At 51.1% G+C, this 22,570-nt stretch overlaps 1 protein-coding gene across 1 annotated transcript in view; it reads left to right on the forward strand.

The window, feature by feature from the left end:
* The window catches only part of XXYLT1 (xyloside xylosyltransferase 1), a 33,640-nt gene extending 27,571 nt beyond the window's left edge, over nucleotides 1-6,069 (forward strand). The window contains exon 4 of the mRNA XM_033068913.1: nucleotides 4,949-6,069. Within this exon, the coding sequence (XP_032924804.1) occupies nucleotides 4,949-5,345 (397 nt within the window). The 3' untranslated portion in view covers nucleotides 5,346-6,069. The remainder of the gene's footprint in view (nucleotides 1-4,948) is intronic.
* Nucleotides 6,070-22,570: the final 16,501 nt, after the last annotated feature.

The raw sequence follows: 22,570 nt of genomic DNA on the forward strand, positions 1-22,570 counted from the left end.
CTGCCAGGGCAGCGGGAGGGAGCTGGGTTGGGTGCTGCTCTGGGCGCAGCCCCGGGTGGTTGCCTCCCTTTGTGTGGCAGAAACTTGGAAGGGCCCACCTTCATTGCAGCAATGCCTTTTGGAGCAGGGAGGAGAGCGAGGAAAGGGAGCTGGCCTTTTCCTGAGGGTTGATCTCAGTTGAACACAGTGATGGTAAGGGGCTGACAGCTTCCTGCCACGATGAGGATTAGCCAAGAGGAGAAGGGTGCAGGGAAGTTTCTTGGCTGTGCTCTTACTTTGTACTAAGGGAGAAGGGGGAAAGCTACCATCACCCCCTGAATGACCATGCCCTCATTCCCATCACTCTCCCCTCCCCACTGCCCACACCCACTCCTCTAGGCAGGACAGAAGCTGCTATCAGGGTCTCCCTTTGCTCTCTTCCATTCCAGGCACATCCCCTGTCCCCATCAGGACACTGCATATTTCACATTGGGGTTCCCATCCCATTTGCCCCTTTGACCAGCTCTCTGGGACCCTGCAGGTGCCAAGCACCACCAGGTGGGCAGCTCAGCCAGGCATTGCTTGGGGGGACCACAACCAGGTGCTGTGTCCTCCTGCCACCCCAGCAGCACATAGAGCAGGGTGCACTTGTGCCTCACTGCTCACTGCACAGGAGCAGTAGTGTTTGCCAGCTGGGCACACGCCTGCAGCTGGGGATAACGCCAGCAGCCATCCGTGTTCTGGCTCAGGAACTGAACATCGTATTTGGAGGTATGAGAGCGTGCACTTGTTGTTTTAGTTGGTGTTTGGGCTGGCAGGGCTGCTGTTGGAGTGGCTTAGAGAGGGATGGCTGGCAGCCCATATTTCCCTTCTGCTCCAGGAACCTCATGCCTGGCTGAATGTGGCTCAGGGTGCCCCAGCCCCTGATCCCTGTAGGAGAGGCTTGCTGACAAAACACATCCTCAGTACTGGCCTCTGCTGCTGCCCATCCTGTTCTCCACACAGCTGCCCAAACTAGCAGCCCTTGGAAAGAGGTATGAGCAAATCAGTGATCTCCAGCAAGGAGCTGACTCTTTCTGGCGTGCTTATTACATCCAGACTCTTGTAGATTCCCTATTTTTGTGGCTTTAGCCCATGACTGTTGGCATTGTTTCCCCTTTGATGAGGGAGAGGCCATGCAGTCTTCCTCCCTGGGTACCATGCTGCATAGGCTCATGCAGTGCACACTGGCTGTACCCTGCAGCCTTCCAGGAGCATCCTCTAACCACAGCCACCCTGGGTCTGGCCTGGCATCTCCTTTCACTTCATGTCTTTTTGACCTGGTTCCTTGATTCCCCAGATGGCAGTGCAGGGAGGCATTCCTGGAGATGTGGATGCAGGGGGAAGGTCCACATCCTCAGCAGCTGCACAGCTGGTGTGGCAGGGTTGAACATCAGGTGGATATAGGCACACAAGCCCAGTCTTCTGCTTCTGGGGCAAGTGCTTTGAGCTTGCTGCTGGTCTCCCTGCATCTTGCCTTTCCTGCCAGCTCGAGCACACAGCTGCTTTACCAGAGGTTTCCAGCTCAATCCCATGAAGTTGTCCTGTAACTCAGAGCTGAAGTAAACGAGTGGAAGTTCACAAAGTCTTTCCCCCACCTGTTTGTCCCTTGCTGTGCATGAAAACAAGAGAAGGCCCTGCAGAATACAGCTGGTGGGTGGAGTGGTCCCTCTGCCCTGGCAGCTGTCCCCAGCCAGGCGTTTGGAATGGAGTGATGGCAGCTCTGTGACCGCCGGGCTGCGAGGCAGGGGAGGTGCGGCCGCAGCGCCCTGTGCTGGGCCAGCAAGGGAAGTCCTGCTGGAAGCAGTGTTTTTATCTGGGCTGCCTGGGCCTGGCGTTTGAATGCTTGGAAATGCTCTTCTCCAGATGTTTCCTAGCACACGCCGGCTCTGTTTATAAACAGCTCCTCAAAGCAAAGCCTGCTGGGGCGGCAGGCGGGCAGGCCCCGCACGGCTCCCCTGCGCCATGGCACGGGGTCTGGGGCCACAGGTCACCTCTGTCCCCTCCCATCTAGATGGGTTGGAGCAGTTAACAAAAGCCCCAAATGCCTCCTCTTCCTTTCTTTTCCCTTTCTCCTGGCTAACAGCTTCCTGCCCTGATGCATACTGGTGGTGCCAGCGTCTCTGGGCTGCCTTCCTGCTCAGGCTTGTGCTGCTGGGGGCACAGAGAGGAGGGCACACTGAACTGCCTGTTCCCAGGGAGGTCCTGGCCACTCCAGGGCTTGGGTCAGGGAGACATTTCCACTGCATCCAGCTGGGGCTCAGTTCCTTGATGATTGTCTCAAGGGCACATCCTGACAACAGGCTCATCCAGCCCCTGGAGTTTTTCCCTTCTATTTTGCCAAAATTTGAGGTGGGTGCCAAGGGACAATGTCAAGCAGGACAGAGTGGAGTGGGTCAGGCTGTGTCAGTTGTTTGGCTGGTTGTTGTGCTTTGCCAGCCCCATCTCCTCTGAAAACAACAATGCTCTTGTACTCGTCACTTCTTCCACTTCTAGCTGGGTGGAGGTGCCTTTCAGCCATGCTCTTCTCTGTCATGGCCCCTACAGGACACTACCAAAACCTGCCTGAAAGACAAAAGCCAAGAAAAATCCTGTCTAAACAGCTGCCAGTGGCCCTGCCAGGACACCTTTCCCTTGGTTGGCCTGAGCCCAGCAGGGGCAAGGTTGTGCTCAGCTGTGAGCAGGTTCCCAAATCATGGGGACTGCTGAGCCACCTGGAGCTCATCACATCCTGGATCTCACGTCACATAGCTCCCTGAGGATGGCCCTGCCCTCCCTGCCAGCCCCACACCCACACACGGCCGGGGGAGGACAGCCCTGTCACAGCCAGCACTGGGAGGAAGGGCTGAACAATTGCTGCTTGTCAGTCTGCCTCTTCCTGTAGAAAAGGGCACGGTATCAGCCGTCCACGCGTCATCTGGGGAGCGGCATTGCTGGAAAGTTGAGTCCTGTGATACAGGTTTGCTATAGCCCCCCCATGGCCTGGCAATCCTGAGGGTCTGGGTGCTTGCAATTTTTTAATCCTGGCTGCTTGCAGTGGCTATAATCTTGTCCCTTAGCTTGGGCAGCATGTGTTTGGAGGTAAGAATGTGAAAGGAATCAGCTTCACTGCTGCGGAGATGGAAATACATTCGCCTCTGTGGCTCTGCTTACCCTCTCCCTCCTGCCAGCTTCCAGCATTACATTCTGGGCAGAAGGATGGCTTTCTTGGCACTGCTGGGGAGAAGCAAAGAGCAGAGGATGCTGAGGTGGGCTTGAGCCACTCCCTGGATCTGAGCACTTCAGGAGGCGGATTGGTACATGGCTGGGGCTTGTCTTTGCAGGTTGAGCTTCCCTTTATGCTGCATGGAGAATGTTCCTTTTCTGAGGAGCAACCCATCCATGAGTTGTCCTTGCCTGTCCTCAAGACACAGCTGCTTTTTGCAGAGGCAGAGCCCTTTATCCTTTCCCTACCCTTTAGATCCAACAAACACTGCTGCTCATGAGCTCTGATGAGGCAGTCCCTCCTCCACCCCCCTTCCCTGGGAAACATGGATACGACTGCTTCAAGACTGAGCCCTCCTTCCATGGAAAACTGGCACTCAAAAAAACCCTTTCTGTTCTGAATCATGTGAAAGGGAGTGGTGTAAAACCTCTTAATGAAATGGGAAATATCAGTGCTTTAATGGAAAGTTTTAAGGAAGTGATGCTGCATGACGTTTGTGGTTCTCCAGATCAGGAAATAAAAAAGATATTCACAGTTGACATCATTAATAGAGCCACATTTTCTGCTGGGATAATTCTGCTGATGGCAGAATCCTGGCAGTCACCTTGATCCAGAGCACAGGCCAGAAGGATGGATTTGATAGTCTATCTCTGTACAAGCTGTAAGAGTCCCTAGGCAAGTGGGAGCCCAAAACAGCTTCTTAGAAGAAAAATTTAAATTTAAATGCTTGCAGTGATAGCATTGCCTCTGGAGCTGTCCCAGGGGCAAATGTCCCTGCATCTTTCTTACATCTGAGGGAGTCCAGCTTTAGCTTCCAAGCATGGGACCACTTTAAACATTTGTGTGCTAAATCTACCAACAAGCTCTTATTAACCTAAGCTGCATGGAGACTTGGATGGTGTCTGACAGGTTTGAAGAGCAACCAGTGGCAGTCTTGGATTATTCTTTCTAACAGTGTTTCTCCTTGACATCTTCATAGCAAGGTGTAAAAAACCCATAACTTTGCCTTAAGTGTGAGGGATGGAAGGAGAGAGCAGTGCTGGCAGCCCTGGGCTGTGAGATGGTGGTGGGGGTCACAGGTCTCTCCTGCTCTCCTCTGAAACAACAGGCTCAGATTGCTCTCAGGTGCTCAGCTTTGCAGCAGAGGATGCTGTTTGAGGGAAGAAGACAGTCAGACTGAATGGGAGCAATTTTGGGGGGCAGGTCCAGCTACTTGGGGAATAGCAAGGGATTAATTCAATTCCTGCAAGTGGGAGCAGCCTGTGTATGTGTGATGAGGTATATTCCCTGACGCAGGACTGAGAAAGAAGAACATTTCTGGGCTGCTTGCTTAGGTAATTGAAATTAGGACACTTCTGGTGGTTCACCCAAGGCACTGGGGATGTGGTTTTGTCTCTGCACAGCCGTGTGAGCAGTCACACGTTCCTGTGTCCACTTGGCTCACCAGAATGATGCTGGTAGAAACAAAAGAGGCTTTAGAGATGGTAAGCAGCATGGTTTGAAGTCTGGACAATATCCTGTGCAGGGAGATGGTGAAAAAGGCAGCCTGTGAAGCACTGGCTGTTCTGAGAGGCTGGGTGCTTCCAGATAGAAGACAAGCATGGTGAGATCCCATGGGTGGGTGGTAGATTCTGTGCAGTGATCCTGATCTGCCCAGACTTGAGGTGGCTGCTCTTCAGGCTGCACTCCCTGACATCCCTGTGCCTGTTCTTCCTCTCTTTCCAGGCACACCTTCTGGCAGTATCGCCGTGAGAACCCCCAAACCAAAGTTGGGGAGCCCCCTCCTGATGGGCTGCCAGGCTTCAACAGCGGTGTCCTGCTCCTGAACCTGGAAGCCATGAGGCAATCCAAGCTCTACAACCAGCTGCTGGAGCCTACCATGGTGCAGAAGCTGACAGAGAAGTACCACTTCAAGGGCCACCTTGGGGACCAGGACTTCTTCACTATGGTGGGGATGGAACATCCAGAGCTTTTCCATGTGCTGGACTGCACGTGGAACCGGCAGCTTTGCACATGGTGGAGGGACCATGGGTACAGTGATGTGTTTGACCAGTACTTCCAATGTGAGGGGAAGGTCAAAATTTACCATGGGAACTGCAACACCCCAATCCCTGAAGACTAAGGCACCCACTGCCCCCAGGGGCAGCTCTAACTGCAGCAAGACCTGCAAAGCCATAGTGGCTGCACTGTCAGTCCCTCAGGAGGCTCTGATCCAGCATAATCCAGGGGACTCTAGGGATCCCACGAGCATTCAGTATCCTACTGCCTGTTGTCTCACCCTCCAAGAGAAGGGCAGTTCAGCTGTTGGAACAGGACATCCACAGCCACTACATCCAGGGCTCAGCTCCTGGCTCTGCTTGATGAAATCCATGGTGCCCATCTGTGCCTCAGCTGCTGGGGTGTGGGCACAGCTGAGGGGCCATCAGAGACTGCTGCTTTTGCAGGGTCCAGCTCCCTGGGTGCTGTGCAGCTTTGCCTTGTCTGATGGTCGGCACGAGTCCCCAGCGAGCAGTTGTGTTTCATTTGTCATTCCTTGGTGGCCCATTTCTGCACCTCATGCAGAGAATTGGTCTGGTCCCTCCGGAGAGCAGACACTGTCCTCAGGTCATCTTCCTTTTGAAGCATTCCAGAAAGGCAAGAGGGCTTTAAAGACTGAAAAGCTTCAAATTGGGTTACTTAAAAACAAAAAATGAATGCTAGATAAGCTTTCAAGCCTTCCGTTAGTTCTTCTTAGCAATAAAAGCTTTACTGCCCTGTGTTGTCCTAGAAGTGTGTAGCAATAGGTTCATTTTTCTAGCTTTGCTTTTAACCTTTTATATGAGAATAAAGCTGCAGATGTCAGACACGCTCAGCTGTTTTTCTGTGGCACAACTGAAGTCCTGTGCAATAGGAGGTTTCCTGCTCTTATCATGATTAAAAAGTAGCTGATGTGTATCTGCTGGGCAGTTGAGTGTGGTGCCCCACACAGCTTATCCCACATCTGTCCCATGTGAGTGATGCAAATAGACAAGCTGGATTTTTAAAGATCATCACCACTGTAGCCAGGGTTGGTTTGGAAGAAGCTGGGAGCTGCCTGTGCTGTGAATGAGTGAGCTGCAGGCTGAGTACGCTGTTCCTTGTATAAATTCTGCTTTGGCGAGCCCTGCACGGGTCTGTGTCAGGGACTGCATGGCTCATTAACCACCTCCAGCCCAGCCCAGCTTGTTTTACACCCCATGTGTGCATTGTGTGATGTGCACGTGCAAGAGAGGGGTGTGGGCACCTGATTGTGGCTTAACCTAATAACAACACACCACATATGCCAGGAGTGTCCTGGGCTCCTTCCTGCGTGCCCATGAATGAACTTACTGGGAGAGAGGCTCTCTTTCCTCAAACTGATGTGCAGAAACAGCAGACTGTGGTATGGGCTGCAACCTTAACCCTGCCCTCTCTGATGTGCTGAACCAATCCATTTCCAAATAGCACAAAACCTTGTCTATAAATTTTTTCTCCTCCTCAAGGAAGGATCAACAAAGAGGTGATTAAAGGTGAGGGAAAGACACAGTGCCCTGCTGTGTTAGACTCATTGTGCAAGGCAAGGCAGCCAGCCTTTGGAGGCTGCAGCAGGGCAGAATTTGGGGCAGGTGATGCACTGTGATGATGCACCCTGAAGGATGAGGAGGATTACTGGTGCTTACTGGTCAGGTCTCACTGGTGGCACCAGTGAGACAAGGGGCTTCACATGCTAGGGCAGGACCTTGCCATCAGTTTGGAAATGGCTGTGCTGGAAATACAGGCCTGGCTGCTTGTGTCACCAGCACTGGGGAGGAGTGGGATGATGAGCAAATGTGGCTTTTACTGGGGACTGAGCAGCTCTGGGGTGGCTGTGGGTATCAGGGCTGGCCCAAAAGCACCATGATGGGTGCTGCAGGTGACCTTGGGAGACAGGGCTGTGTGGGGCCAGGTGCCCTCCCTGCCCCACAATCATTCCTGGAGCTGGGCCAGGCATTGTGCCCCCTCTACCTACAGCCAGGGGATGTTCTCCATAGGGTTGGGAGCATTTTTTCCTCTCTGTGGAGTCCCAGATTCTATGTTGAGAGCACCTACATGTGACCACTATATCCCTAAGGCTGAAACCTTTTGCTTAGGTATTTTTCAAAAAATAAATTCCTTTTTTTTCTTCTTTTTAATTTTTTTCTTTTGTTCAAAATCACAGTGCACTGAAAAACTCACTGCATTTTTTTTTTCAGCTTGGAAAAGCATAGTTAAATGAAACATTTAATTGATCCTTATTGGTTTTGCCCTTATCGGTAGAGCCCCGTGTCGCAGCCCCCTGCACAGTGCCAGCCCCGTCCGGACCCGCTCGGTCCCCGGGGCCGTGACTGAGCAGCGCGGCCGCACCGTGCTATTTATAGACCCCGCACGTAGCTCCCTGTGTAATTATCTCCCCTTCATGCCCTGCTGATTGCAGGCACTAATGAGCTCAGCTGCAGAGAGCGCCGTGGCAGCCTGGGGCTGACTCGTGGGGCTGCCGGCTCAGCCTTTTCAAAGGGTGCTGCTTTGGGGCAGCAGAGCTCGCTGTGCATCCTGAGGGCACTGCCTGCCCGGAGCCCTCACCCCACAGGCAGTGGAGTGCCTAAGCGCCCAGTCGGCATTTCCTTCAATTCCTGGAAGAATGGGGCTTCTCCTTCCCAGCCCTTCTTTGCCCTCCTGCACCCTCCTGCTGCAGCCCATCCTCAGCCAGGCATTGCTCCAGGCACACAAGTTCAGACCTGAGCATCCCCTCCTGTGCTGTGATGCTGGCCCAAGGCCAGCACGACCAGCACTTCACAGCTGCCGGCACAATCATGGTGAAAAATGCCCAAAAACCATTAAAGAGCACCAGTTTGCCCCTGGGCACTGGAGAGTTGCTGTGGTGATCCTGCAGCAGCAGCACTGGGACTGACAGGAGCTCCTGGTCTCCAGAGGGCTGGCACCATGTCCTTGGGCCAGCACTGGTCCCCTGCCTTGCAGAGGGATCTGCAGACTCAGAGCCTGGTTATGGGTTGGTTGGAGCCCCCCTGGAGATGCAGCAGGCCAAAGGCAGCCCTTGGTGAGTGGCAAGTGTGGCATGCTGCTGTGACACAGCAATGGGGGGGTCACAGCTGTGGCGAGCAGGAGACCAGGCCCACCAGCACAGGATGGTGGTGAGGGATGGGGCACACTGCACCCATGGGAGAGCTGCAGTGATCTCTGTAAGGACATGGTGGGCTTTATTTTAAGGTTACTCAGCCTGGAGCTCCTCCATCATGGATTCCTGCTCCTTGTCTTCTCAGCTGCTGGCTCACAGCAAAGGGCTGCTCATGTCTAGAGCCCCATGGTTTTGCAGGGTGGAGAAGGAGATGGGAGAGCATAGGGGTCTCCTTTGTAGAAGATCAGGCTGTGGAAAATGGCTCTGTAGCTTAAGCTTTAAGAAAGAATTCAGTTTCCTGTGTCCCTCAGCATTGATGAGAAATTGCACGTAGGGAAAACAGTATACATGATTTTCTGCCCAGCTTTGCTTCCAGCCCTGTGCTGGAGCTGCATGAGATTTTTGCTCTCCTCTCCTGCATTTCATAACACCATCAGTGTTTATTCTCTTACTCATTTGTACTTCTTTCCCATTTGAAATAATCAATTGTTGGTATAAACTCACCTAGGGAGCAATTACTGTGAGCCTAACCCAAACAGGCACTGGGGTGCTCCATTAAGCAATATCACCGCCCTCCCTCTCGGCTGATCCCAGAGGATACAATATTTACTTTTCAGCTGTGCTATTCATACCAAGTGCACTTCGGTCAGCGTGCCAAGAATAACACAAAGCCTAACAACGGGCTTCAGCACTAAGATGGAGTTTCTGACTTTACAAACCAAAAAAATAAAAAGCCAACCTATTATTTTGCCTTTGCTGAGAAATGCCTGGCAGCAGCAGAGAAGGTAGGAGCCAGAACCACCCCAAGGTAGGAGCCAGAACCACCCCTCTGCCTTCAACAGGGTCGTGGGCAGCATGAAGTCTGTCCTGAGGGACACAGAAAAAGGAGGGGAAAAAAAAGAAAAAAAAAAAGAGCAGTAAGCCTGGGACACAGGTTGTTAACTGCCTGCTTTTCCTTTTAATACAGATTTTATTAGGCTGCTGCAATGTCTTGTGAGTGTTTCCTCAAAAGCTTTGCAGAGCCATGGAGGGTCACTTTCCCCATCACCTGTAAATATTTTAGCCAGGTTTTTAGTAGCTCTGTCTCTGACCATCACTACCCTCTGCAGATTTAATTACTAATTGCAAAGAAATTGCTGCCGGGTCCTATAGCCTTTTCATTGCCAGCAGGGTTTGCTTTGTCCAGTTCTCTTCTGGAAATTATTTATTCACTAATCAGCTGCTAACAAGGGAAGCACTTGGAGCAAATTACCTTCCTGAGGTACTTCATTGGCATTAGCTGTATTGTACTGAAAGCCTCAATGTTAATTTAGACAATTTGCCCACCTGAAGAAAAAGCTGTAACAAAGCAGAGTCTGGAGCTTCCAGAATGAGCCACAGGTCTGGACCTGCAGGAGGCTTTGGCACTGCTCACCAGTGAGGGGGTGCTCAGCAGTTTGTAGGGTGTTCCTGAGAGCCAGATGTGTTTTTCCTGGGGCAGATGTTGCCCTTGTGGCAGGTAGAAAACCATGCCCTGGGGTTCCAATTCCCCTCAGAACAGATGGGCACCTTCGAGCACTTTGTGCTCATTCCTGATGGATTTGGCACCATGCAGCCCTGGCACGGCGCTTGTCGCAGTGTCAGTCTTCACCAGCACAGCTTCAGTGCCAGCTTCTCCTCCTGCTCCTGGTCAGCCATCGTTTAGCAGCAATTTGTGAGCCTGCTGGGGACAATCCTAAAGCTGTGCAAGCCACAGGCTGCCAGCAGAGCCTGTTCTCAGAAGGCACTGCAGGAACCGTCTCCATTTATCACCTACAGACCGCTCGCTCTTAGTGCATTTTGCAGCTGTTGAAATGTTTGTGGCCTTTGTCACAACACATCCCCTTCTTGGAGCTGGTCAGCATAAATGGACATTTTCAGGTCCTAAGGACAGTATCAGTTTAGGGAATAAATCACTTGTGGATGCCCTTTGGCAAATGGGGCTCTAGGCAATGTGACAGAAAAAAAAGGTATCTTTTTTCCTGTGTGCTTTTTCTTTTCAAACTCATTTCTTTTCTGTGCTGGAGGCTACCTTGGGAACACAGGAAAGATGTCTCCTTCCAGCATAATCTGCTGAGCTCAAGGGAGAGGGGAGTTTTATACAGAATGCTTAAAAACACCAGCAGCAGTAGGGAAAAGATAAATGGGCATGTGAGATTGGTCCCCTCAGCTGTGGAATGGGGGCATGGAGAGCTGACCACAGGCAAAGGATGCTCAGCTGAGATGACAGGCCCTATGGTCCTGCAATAAAAGCCATTATCTGGAAAATAGGGTATAATGGTGACATGGCAGAACCTGCCACTGATGCTGAGCTGTTCAGGAGAGGAAAATGTAGAACTACAGAAAATGTGGCTGATATGGAGCAGTAGGTAATAAAATGGGAACAAAATTCATCACCGGTAGATGCTGGGTAGTGCAGATGTAGAAGGGCATAACCCAAGGGTAGAGAGAAGAGATGTGGAGAGCAGGGAGGTGAGATCAGGATGGGGTCCCACTCCTTGCTGCTCATGCCAAGCCGTGCCCCAGTGGGCTCCCAGGAGCACCCACTCCAGCAGCTCTTCTGTGGGCACAGGGCAGGAGAACCAGTGGTGCAGAGCACTACATGACCAAAATGCCAGGCTGTGCTCTGCCTGACTGTGTCCTGCAGGCTACGCTGACAGAGCCACAGCTCTGGCCTTGAACCACTCCTGGTCTGTGCTCCATCAGCCCCTGGAGCTGGGACAGATGCTGAGCATCAGCTCTGGGGAACCATCCCCGGGGATTAAAGCAGCCTTCAGGTTGTGGACAAGGATGGTGCAGCTGGGGAGAATCAGCAACATTCACACCCTCTCCTGGGAGCAAGGGAAATCTTGCAATTCTGCAGGATCTGTGCTCAGCAGTTTGGGGAACTCTCAGTGCTATGAAAAAGTGAAGGTGTCCAGCAGCAATTTTTGTTCAGTAATTGAAATAGACATAAAGATGTCATGGGATTGTAAACTACTGCACTCTGCAGAAGGGAAACAGCAGAGCCTGGAGTCCAACAGGGCTGGAGTGTATTCCAGTTAAATAATGGCAATTCACTGTAACACCTATGCAGAAGGCAAAGAGAATGCCAATCCTGTGCCAGTGTCAAAAGAAAAGGCTGGCAACCCAAGCTAGCAGTTTGATTCCCAAGTTAGGCAAAAGGATGGGAAAACTGGTGTAAGATTCACCAGACAGTAAATTTTCCAGGTCAAAAAGATTTTACCTAGAAAAGATGCAGGGAGACAGAGCTAGAAGAAAATTCCATATGGTGGAAAAACTGAAGGCCAGCAAACCTGCCTGTGCTGACACCTCAGCATTTCACATTTTTAAAGCAGCCAATGTTGCAAAAATAGGAAATACAAGAAGTCAGCATTATTTAAGCAAATGTAATGAAATATACTATCATGAGTCATTTACTTTTATATCTCAAAAATTTTTCAGCAGATGCCACTAAATTTCTTTCACCAGTCATTGCTCTGCTGAAGTTTTACCAGCAAATAACAAAAAGGATATAAAATGTGCAGTGTTTCATGCTTTCCTTCCCTGAAGATCTGTGTGTAATAGGCTGCATTATCAAATAATCATAATAAGGGAAGACTTTAAATAATGCTGGGCTGAGTAGCAAGTGCCAAGGCAATCATACATTTGCCATAAAAACACAGTACCAGGTTCTTAATGAATAAATGTGTCAGCTGGATTTGGGCTGGTAACGTCATGTACAAATCCTGAAAAATTATTCTTTGGTCTGCAGTATGAAGTTACTGGTGTTTGCAGTTCTGCAGCTCCTCCTGCCCATGAGTTTCTGCAGCCTGTGCTCAGCCAAGCTCCCTGCAAAGGGACCACATTGTCCTGAATCTAGAAGGGAAAAAGAAGCAGAGGCTGAGAAACCACTGTCCAACATGGGGCCTAGAAGTATTTCAAGATTTTCTGGCTATCCTTTCAGCTTCCAGTCCCAAAAGTCCCAGACTAGAGGATATGGGAGGCTGACCTGGAGCCAGGTGTCCAGAGGTGATGTGGGTCTTCTTCCCAGTTTCAGTTTCACATCCCTCATGGGGGGTGATGCCCACCCTGCTCTGGTGGTATGGGCAGCTCAGCAGGAGCCCAGAGCATCCTGTGCAGGCTGGGAAGGATGAGGTGCAGGGTGCTGGGGACATGCCTGCAGCAGCACCAGGTAGGGTGCACATGGGTGCTCAGAGTGCCATGGGAGGGTGGCAGAACATGTTTGGGAGAAACCTCCCGCAGCCAGAATTCCTCCTGGAGGAGCAGCAACACTAGAAAGTGAAGTTGCCCTGTCCCCAAAGTCCCATCTAGGATAGAGTGGGGTTTGATGTGCCACCGTGCTCAGCAGAGCAGGAGGGCTGTGGGTGGACATGAATTAAATATCATGGTCTGGGCTACATTTACGCTTCTCAAAATAACTTCGCTTTTTGTGGATCCATTGTCAGAAAACCACAATTGATACTGTCCTAGTGCTCGAGCCCTTTATAGCTGCTTGTAAAATAGCAACCTTGTGGTACTGCCAGAGCAGGCGTGGACCTGACCAAAGCTAAATCAGTGCTGTGGCCAGCAGCAGGGCTGGGCTGAAGCAGGGGATGCCTGTGGCTGACCCACACAGGCCCAGGGAAGTCATTTGTCCCATGGGGCCCACACTGCAGCCATCCTCTGCAGCTGTCAGCTGTGGGAGGGCACTGACATGTCAGTGACATCCTGGGGTCCCAGTGGGGACTGCCACCAGGGCTGCCCAGCTGCACACTGCCCACCACATGGGCATGCACCAGGCTCTCAGGGTTCCTCCTACACACCATCTGGGCTCAGACTGTAAAACACAGTGAAGTGCATGCTAATTTCTCCAAATTCCAGATATGGGGAGAACAGCTGAGCCCATTCATTTTGTTTGCAGAAGTTCCCTGTGAGCAGCATGATGTTGTGAAGGAAGTCCCCTGGCAGAGTGCTGTGCTCTTCTGCTGTCCAGTTTTAGTTATGAACCAAGTTTGTCTGCTTTTTTCTAATTTCTCCCTTAGATACCACAGTCTTTTGCATAAAGAAGATCAAACTGTGATATTTTTAACCATCCTTGTTAAAAAATGTATGGTGCATTGTGGGGAAAGCCGTCATGTATAGCCAAGGCTCAGCTTGGCAGAGAAGGATGCAGGTGCTGGCCCTGGGAGAGGGGAGCTTTGCTCTGGGACACCTGCTTTGTATGGTACAAACTGAGCTGCAACACCAGGTGAGATAGCATTTATGCTGAAATGATGGATTGTGCTGAAAAAGATGCATGGGGGAATGATGAGGAGCTCGTGGTGCACAGGAGTGACCCCTTGCCAGTGGCACACAGAGCTCAGCAGCTCTGGGGTGGGTGCAGTGGGCACTGAAGGGAGGAGCTGCTGCCCCACAGCCAGGTGAACCTGCCTGGGGCAGGGGCACAGGAGCTGCAGCCCCTCGTTGGCTCTGGAGCTGTGTTGAGCTCCGGTGGGTGAATGGGTGTCTGGGCTGAGGGTGATGCCAAAGGCTGCTCTGCTTCCTCCTGCACACTCTGGAGTGTGCCCAACACAGGGGCTGGGCAGCACCAGTGGGATTCCAGCACTGGCAGCTCCTCTGCCCCTCCCACCATCCTGCCCTTCAACACGAGGAATTGTCTGAGCTGGGACTCCTGCTCAGGTCGTCACAGATGGCAAAGCACACAGATAATTGGCTTGTCAGGGCACGCCTCTGCTTTTCCGTGTTCTCAGAGCTGAAAAAATGAATTCTCCCCTGTAATCCCAAAATTCTTTTGATGATGAGGAATGGCAATTGAAAAGTTTTTGTTGCATAACCTTCAAGATCAAATGATGATTTATTCAGAATGTGCTTTGTGGTGTTACATGGTATACAGGCTCAGCAATTAGCTGGAAGCAAATATCCCTTCTCATTTTCCATTAGTGTGTCGTTAGGATAGCGTCTCATCATTTGAACATTATCATTATCACCTGCAAATATTGCTGAAGTTCAAACTATTTACTTATAGTTTACTTTTTATATTATCAAATATTGTTAATTTCGTTTCATTGCTGCCTTGGAAATAATCTGGCAATGTTTTTTTGTCCTTGCAAACTGCTATAACAAACAAGTATTGGAAATATGTTGTTATTTCTACAACTGAAAGTATCAATGGCAAGGAAAATGCCCCTTTCAAGCAAACCTTTAATAGTTTATTTTCTGGATGAAAGAAGATCCAAGGTATTGTATCCAATGCATGTAGCTTCTGTCTGCTGTTCATCTCTGGTGTCTCCTACAGCCTCCAGGGATTTCACAGCCATACCCAACTCTGCCACAAAACCAGGCTTCCTGTTACCTCCCAGCCCCTGGATAAACCTGTGCAACAATTTGGGGGGAGGGCTGGGGGAGGGGGATTTGGTGCAGACAGATACTTGTTTTTTCTATAGTTATGGATAAACATGGATCTTTGCCATTACATTTCCCTATTCAGTGTGGCAGGAAAACTGTCAGGGTTTGTGCTGAGCTTGTGTGCAAGGATTTGGGTTTCCCATCCCAACTCCCACACTGAGTGCAAGGTCCCCGGTGCAGTTTGGGATGGCTCTCCTGCAGTTCTGCTGGCACCAGTTTTGTCCTTGATCAAACAAAGCAAATTACAGAAGAGGGCCCTCCCCCCACCCCTTTTATTCTGTTGCCTGTCTGGAATAGAGCAGGAAAGGCTGTGGGGTTGCTTCCTGTCCCTCTGTCCCACTGCAGGACAGAGATGTCAGTCACAGCTGTCCCATACCCCTGGCAAACAACCAGAGGGTGTTTTACTGGTTCAGGAGAAAATTTGATCTCAGCACTCTTAGCTCATTCCCAGCCCTCTGGTGCCAGTGCAAGCCTGTGGGACCTCTCTGAGCACCACTGTTAGGAAAGGGAGTGGGTGGGCTCCTGGTTTCCAGGAACATCTCCTGGGAAGGTTCATGATGCCCTCCTGACCTGGGGAGTGGTTCTTGCTGGGGAATGCTGCAAACCAGGATGAGAACATGCTGGAGAGGTCCTCAGGACTGGAGACCCCTTCTCCTGGAGCTGGGCTTTTTAGGATTCTGTGGACAAGGTCACCCCTTATTAAGGCCCCCATGTCCTCCCCTCTGGGAGGTTTTAGCCTCTAGGAACAGTACATCGTGTTCCACGGAGTACAGTGGGACAACAAAACTCCTTCCCTGGCTGATCTGGAAACAGTCATTTTCTAGCAACATGAAATTTGTATGTGTGGCAGAGCGTTGCATGATCTGTGTTTGATGGGGAAGAAATGCTTTCAGATAGGGCAAAGATCTTTGGTCACAGGCATTTGATAGAAATAAAGATTGAGGAGAACAGAATGAACAGTGATAAATGTTTCTCACAGAAAGGACAGTTAATCTTGGAGGCCTCAGATATGTTTCTCCTTTCAGACTGATGCCAGGTGAAATACCTGCCAACAGTGTTGTCTTTAAAGCCTCGAGAGCCTGAGAGGAAACAAAACCTGCTAGTGATTGTAACAACTCCAGTAAACAATTTTTAGCCCTGAAGAAACACTTCCCATGTGTGTTGCACAGAAGGCTTCACATCAAGAATCTGTGAGTATAAATCAAAATGCAAAATAAATCAAGAAGTGATGCTTTATTCTGCCTGTCCAGGTGAGAGCCCTAAACATTGGCCATTCCTTAATTCCAGACCTTGCTGTTGCCAGGGCTCCTCTTCTCCACTGTTTATTTCACATTAAGAGAGCATCAGCTGGGTTTTCTGCATGGATTTATAGTCACACCTTGTGAACCTCTGCCTCCAAAGGAAAAGTAGTAGTGTGGAAAACAGTATCTACTGTCAGCTTATGCACTTGCCAGGAGGAGGCAGGAATTACCTCCAGTCGTTATTGGTCATGTCCATAATCCAGAAGGCTTTTTTCAAGGTGTGGGGGACACAGGCTTTTTGCAAATTGAATGTTAAAAGGTAGTGTCAGCTTTCACAGTAATTTAAGGCTGGCATTCCTTCCTGCCCTACTCTTGCTTCCAAAGGACATCTTTCATCTTTCTTGGAGGCTTATCTTTAGCAGACATCACAAACAAAAGCCTTTAAACATCCTCATCATCTCTCACAGACCAGCTTCATTCAACACCTGGCCAAAAATGTCAGGTGTCCCTTTTGTCTGGGTGACAGAACATTTGGCTGAGGGGAGGGAACAAGTCTCTGAGGGAAGGCAAGTGCATGTGAGCGTGAGTTTGTACATGGGTGTGTGGGTATGTGAGGTTGTTCATGCCACCCTCTCCAGCCTCTGAGTCCTGGCAGTGTCCCACAGGAGGGTGAGAAGGTGCTTTTCCTAGCACACACGGGGGGCTGTGCTGCAGATCAGGAGCACGGATGTTTGTTCCTTTTTTTGCTGGGATAAGCTGAGGTAGGAGCCTCAGAACAGAGCTGCAGGTGATTTGGGGGGTGGGGGGGGAATAAAAAGAAAGACATTAAAACTGAGAGAGGTGCTGGTGGTTACTGACCACAGGGCAAGGAGAAGATTGCCATGCAGCCGTGGCCCAGCTGTCTTAGTGCACCTTGGAGAAGGTTTTTTGGATGCTGTGGTCTTTGTTTTCCTCTAGCATGTGAAGTGCTGATTCAAGGTGAGACACAGACATTTGGCTGTTTTTTCAAAACCAGTGGAGTTTAAAAGGGAGCCGTGCTTCAGCAGCAGGGCTTTTACAGCCCTGGCACCGGTGGGACCCCTTCTCTCCAAGGATCCCCACACTTAACCAAGGTGTCCTGACCTCCCTCTTCCCAGAGAACAGCCTGACCTCTGTGCTGGGCCCTTCCTGGCAATTAGCAACCTGCCAAGCTAATCAACACCTCCTGGCAGAGCCCTGCCACAGCCGGGAAGAATGACTGTGTGCTTGATCCGGTGCTGGGAAGCACCGTGGGCTCCAGCCAAGTGGGCACCTTGCAGAGTGGCTCCCTGCCTGCTGCAGGGTGATGACCCAAGTTCCCTGAGAGCAGTGGCCCAAGGGAAGCATGGCCTGCACACACGAGTTTCTCACAGGTTACACCCTGGGGAGCAGGGAGCAGGATTTCTACAGGGCCTCTGAGAAGCAATAAAAGCCATGACCAGTCTTGCATAATTCCACAGTCTGGTTTCCAGTGTTGCTGAACTCCTCCCTTGGGAAGAGGAGCCACAGAAACTGGTCTGTGGGCCAGCCTGTGCGCTGTTGTTCATGGAGCACAAAACCTTCTGCCCTCTGAGTTTCAAAATACTCACAGCACCCTCCTGCTCCCCCAGGATCACCCACACCTTGATGCCTGTCAGTGCTGCTCTTGGTTTTGCTGGAGATGGACCTGTTGAGACAGGTCTGTCTGTCTCTGCTGTGCTGTCCCACTGGCTTCATGGTGTGGGCACCTTCTAGCCACAGGCTGCGCAGTGTCCTCTGCAAAACCCACTGCTCAGCTGGTATTCCCAAGGTGGCAAATAAATGTCCTGTGTTCCCTGGGCTGGTGTGTGGCTTCACCCTCTTTGCTTTGCCTGTCTGCCAGAATAAGCATACCATGGCAGGCTTGTGACACCTTCACTGAAGGGAGTGACCACTGCTGCACCACTGATGGATGGTTTGCAGCAGCACTGAACCACCAGGGCTCATCTCTGAGTCCCAGGGAAATGTGCTGAGACTGGGACAGGGGAACAAAACAGGAAAGGCAGCTGCCTGCTAGAAGGGATTAGATACAGCTCTGAATGTGGAGCAGGGATTACAGGCAGCCCAGCCTGCCAAGCAATGTTTATTGGGAAATCCAAGGGGAAAAAGAGGAGCAGGAATTAAATAATTGCCCACCTATTAATTTCTGAGCACTACCTCTGCTGCTGAAGGACTCTTGCTGTATTCTCACAGGCTGGACTCAGGGGCCAGCACAGCCTGTGCCCAGTTCCTTTGCATCACACCCAGGTACTTCAGAGTGATTTACAAGAAACTGTCACATCACCAGCGAGAGAAACAACCCAAAATGATGTTCCACCATGCTCCTTAGGGTGAGTGCTGAGTAATTACTCCAATTACACTCCAAATTACAGAGAAGCCAGTGGCCTCCACACAAGGACAGATTGCAGAATCCATCTTTAATTGTTGCTCAGGCTGTGCTCTGCTGCCTCCAATTTGAAATATCTGTTCATTTCCCTCATGGGTCTGTAATCACACTGCTTATCATCACCTTTTTATCCACTCCCTTATTTCTAGCATGCATGTCAAAAAAGACAGTATATTAATCAGCCAAGCTTTCCTCACTGCTTCTTGTCAGCAGCAAACTGTCTTCTAAAATGGAGCAGCCAGTTGCCTTCACCTGGAATTGCCTAGGAGAGGCGTCCATCAAAAGCCAGTAAGTGACAAGCCCATGGGGAGCATGATTTGTTGCTCCAGGTAAATGATGAAGGACAGGGCTTATCCAGGCAGGGAGAGGCCAGCTGTAAATCCAGATCCCTCCCTGAGACTGTTATGTCAATAGTTATGAAAGCACATCCACAGCTTCTCCCTCTGCCTGCATCCCACCAAGCAGGGCTGGCACAAGGACAAGGCCCATGGCAGGGAGCTGCTCTGTCAGCACAGATTTTGTCCATAGTGAAGCTGCAGGGCTGTGTCACTCTGAGCCTACCCACCCCTTGGTCACAGCATTGCCAGAGATGGGGAACATACTGCAGGCTTTGACAGGGTGTTTCAGAGGGTGCTCACACACTGAATCCATGCCTTATTTCTAACCACAGCCTTCTCTCATCCTTGTCTGCCAAACAGAGGCACTGCCAAACATTTAATCACATCAAAAAGAGCTTTAATAAGCTGGGATCAAGTTAGCCCTTTAACCTCTTTTTCTGGCCCGCATTGATGGTGTCCCAGGAATTTCTCTCCATTTAAAGTCTGTCTTTGCAACCCTTCATTGGTCCTTGGCTTCTTCTTTGGGTTTTTGCCAGTTTCCCTGACTCCTGAGATGCCAATCCTGCACTGGGCCTGGCTCTCAGGGAGGCTGCAGATCCCTCCTGAACAGCTCTGTTCAGTCCCTTCCCTACAGAGGCATCTTTTCCTCAGGGGGGATTGTCCCCCAGCCCCCAGGGTGCAACCCCTTGCCCGGGTGCCAGGTGCTGTGCTGTCAGTGCAGCCTGCCCCTGGTACCTGTGCCAGGATGGCTTCACCAGAGCCTGGGCAGCTCCAGCCTTCCTGGGACACCGAGAAGGTGTTCAATAACCTTTACTGGGGGCTGAGAATCAACCCCCGCTGCAGGCCCCCGGAAACACCTGCCTGAGCAGCGGGGCTGTGCTTGCAGCAAGGCTCAGGAGCTCTGCAGAGTCTGGATCTCCAGCGCAGGAACTCCAAGCAGCTGGAGTTGCCAAAAGCCTTACGCAAGCTGCTGACATCAACACCGCCACCAGCGCGGCCGACAGGGACAATCCAAGCACAGGGATACGCCGAGATCTCTTTTTCATAAAACAGTGCTAATTGACACTAATGATAATTCCCCATTTCAAACCTTTATCAGCCAAATCCGGTCAGGGCCGTTTCAGCCCTCGGCACAGGACTGATGTCAGCTGGAGCAGCCTGGGACATCCTGTTTACTCCATGGAGGTACGGGCAGTGTGCCAGTGCTGGGACCCCGGGGGAAGTCCCAGGGACCCACAGGAGCTAATCAGGTGCTCCTTCCCCAGCTCCTTTTTACGCTCCCGATGTGTCAGACCTGCCGATTTAAAAATCTAACCCCGGTAGCTATTGTTTAACATCTTCCTGAAGCCCTCGAAGGATGGAAAGTGTTTTATTGTGATTATATTTTGCTTTATAACATGCTGTATTGTTTGGCTTTTGCCTCCCAAATGCTGAACAGAAATATTTATCAAATATCTCTCCGTTTCTGGGTTGCTGCCTACATGATTTGTCACCCTCTGCCTTTCTGGTCTGGGCAGAGATTTCTCCTTGTGCTCACTGCTTCCTTCAACAGTCTCGTGATGTTCATGCAACTTGTCACAGATTTATGCCTTTTATGCTGGTATTTATTTTTGCAACTGCCTTTACCCTGAGATGTGCAAACCCATATTTTGTTCTGGTCACAGTTTTGGGGGTTAGATTGACACATACTGGGACAGTTCCTGGCCTCTGCTCTGGGGTGTCTGTTTGCACACCCTGTTCCAGGACAAAGATTTCCAGATTTCCAAGCCACTGACTGCTCCAGTGGGCTGTGGTGCTGTCCTGCTCTGTGTGGGCACGGACCAGCAGGTGCTGCTCCCCTTGGGCTCTCCAGCCATTGCACCCAGGCAGAGCAGAGGTGGAGGTGGGTGGCTGGGCAGGTTCCTGCAGGGTGGGTGCAGTGGCTGCCTTTCATGCCAGGAGGGGGAGATAAGCCTTTTGTGCTACCCCCACACATGATTTACAGCACAGGAGCCAACACCCAAAGCACAGGGAGGGGGCTCCCCTGGGAGTGGAAGTGTGGGCACCTGTGAGGCAATGCTCCAGAGGAGCAGCCCCATGAGGTGACTGGCTCCTCACTGCTGTGCTGTGCAGGCAGGGGGTCCCTCCATGCACCCCTCCCTGGCAGCCCATTGGCTCTGCTGCTGGGATTTGACACAGAAAACAGGTTTGGTTCCAATAGTAATGAGAAAATACAAAGAAATCTGCTTTTGAAGGTGTGCACAGCTCCCTCTTTCCCCCAAAGGAGCACAGCTGGAGCAGGTTGGTGATTGCCTACAGGAGCTATGGCAGAGTAGGGGACTCTCACACATTTGGAAGGGTCCTGCCCCTGCAGCAGGAAACAGATTCTGTATCCTGAATATCTCTAACACTGCAGTGCTGGATGCACACGTGTGCATGGCGAAGGCTGCGGTGGTCAGGTGAGCAGCATCTCCCATTACTGTGCTGCAATCCTGAGGATCCCTCCCCAGTAATTACCCTTCCCAAGGGCTCCCGAGCCAGCACGTGCCCATCATCACAGCAGGCCGGCAAGACACAGCTAGCAGTTAATTTCTTCTCTACAAATTATCAAATTACAAACTTGCTTTTTAATTGCACACTCTTTGAAGGAGGTCACTGCGTGGCTGGGACATAGTTCTGCCTGTGGATGACCCAAGAGCTGGGTGGCAGCTATTTTAGGTGTCTGGGTATGATGAGGTCTCCTGCTGGACTAATGGAAGCACCCCTGGGCCATGACCCTGCTCCAGCCCCTTGCACCTGCCCTGCCTGGCCACCCTCACCCCTACAAATACATGGATGCTCTACATCCCAAATGCCTCTTTCCATGTCCTGAGCAGAGCTCCGTGCAGAAGCAGAGCCTGCTGCAACCCAAGAGCTGCACATGCACAGAGTGGGGACCAAACTGTGTGGTAGCCCTCAAGCTGTCCAGCATCGCTTGTTTCCCAGACTGCTGCCCAGAAAAGGTCACCACCCATCCCAGCCCCGGCACATTTCCACAGGGATGCACTCCCCATGTGAGAGCTCTTGTTCCTGGTTTGCTGTCAGCACTCTAGGCTTGCACAGGGACTGACTCAGTCACAAGAAGGGGGAAGGAAATAGGAAGATGGCCACGGGAAGGACAACATCCCAGAGCACAGGGCGCTGCTCCCCAGCCCCTGCCCTGCACCCACACCCTGGCAAGATGCAATGATGGGTGACTGTAGGTATGAGCAGCACAAAAAGGCTTAACAGAGGTATGATGGAAGGCTGATTCAGATGGTACAGGGCTCCTCACAGCTGCACATCAGCTGCCACCTTGGAAGGACAGCTGCTTAAGGTTGACAACTCTCCTGGCACCCAGCCCAATCCCACAGCACAACACACCTGAACTCTGCCCTCACTGGCTTTTGTTATTGGCCATCCACTGGCTTCATGCACCCAGATGCTTCTGGTGAGGCTGTTTAGGTGGCTGCAGACAGGTGCAAATACCCCTCTGCTCATGGTGGAGGGGTGGCTTCTCCTTATGCTTGAGATCTGCAGTAACAGTTGGCTTCCCCCAGCTTGCAGTAAGTTTGTCAGTGTCTGATCTATCTCACTGTAGAAAAACTGCTAATGCTGTTTAAGGGACTTTTGTTAGGTGTTGCATTTTAGCCATGGAGTGCTATTTGGTATCTTTGAGCAGTGATGCAGGGTTTATTTCTTCCTCTGACATGTCTGTGTACACCAACTACACCTGGAATGTCGTATCCTTCATACTCTTCGCTTTGAAGCCTTGTTTTGTTGGTCAGGCAGCTC

Source organism: Catharus ustulatus, chromosome 10 (assembly GCF_009819885.2).
Source record: "Catharus ustulatus isolate bCatUst1 chromosome 10, bCatUst1.pri.v2, whole genome shotgun sequence".
Classification (NCBI taxonomy): domain Eukaryota; kingdom Metazoa; phylum Chordata; class Aves; order Passeriformes; family Turdidae; genus Catharus; species Catharus ustulatus.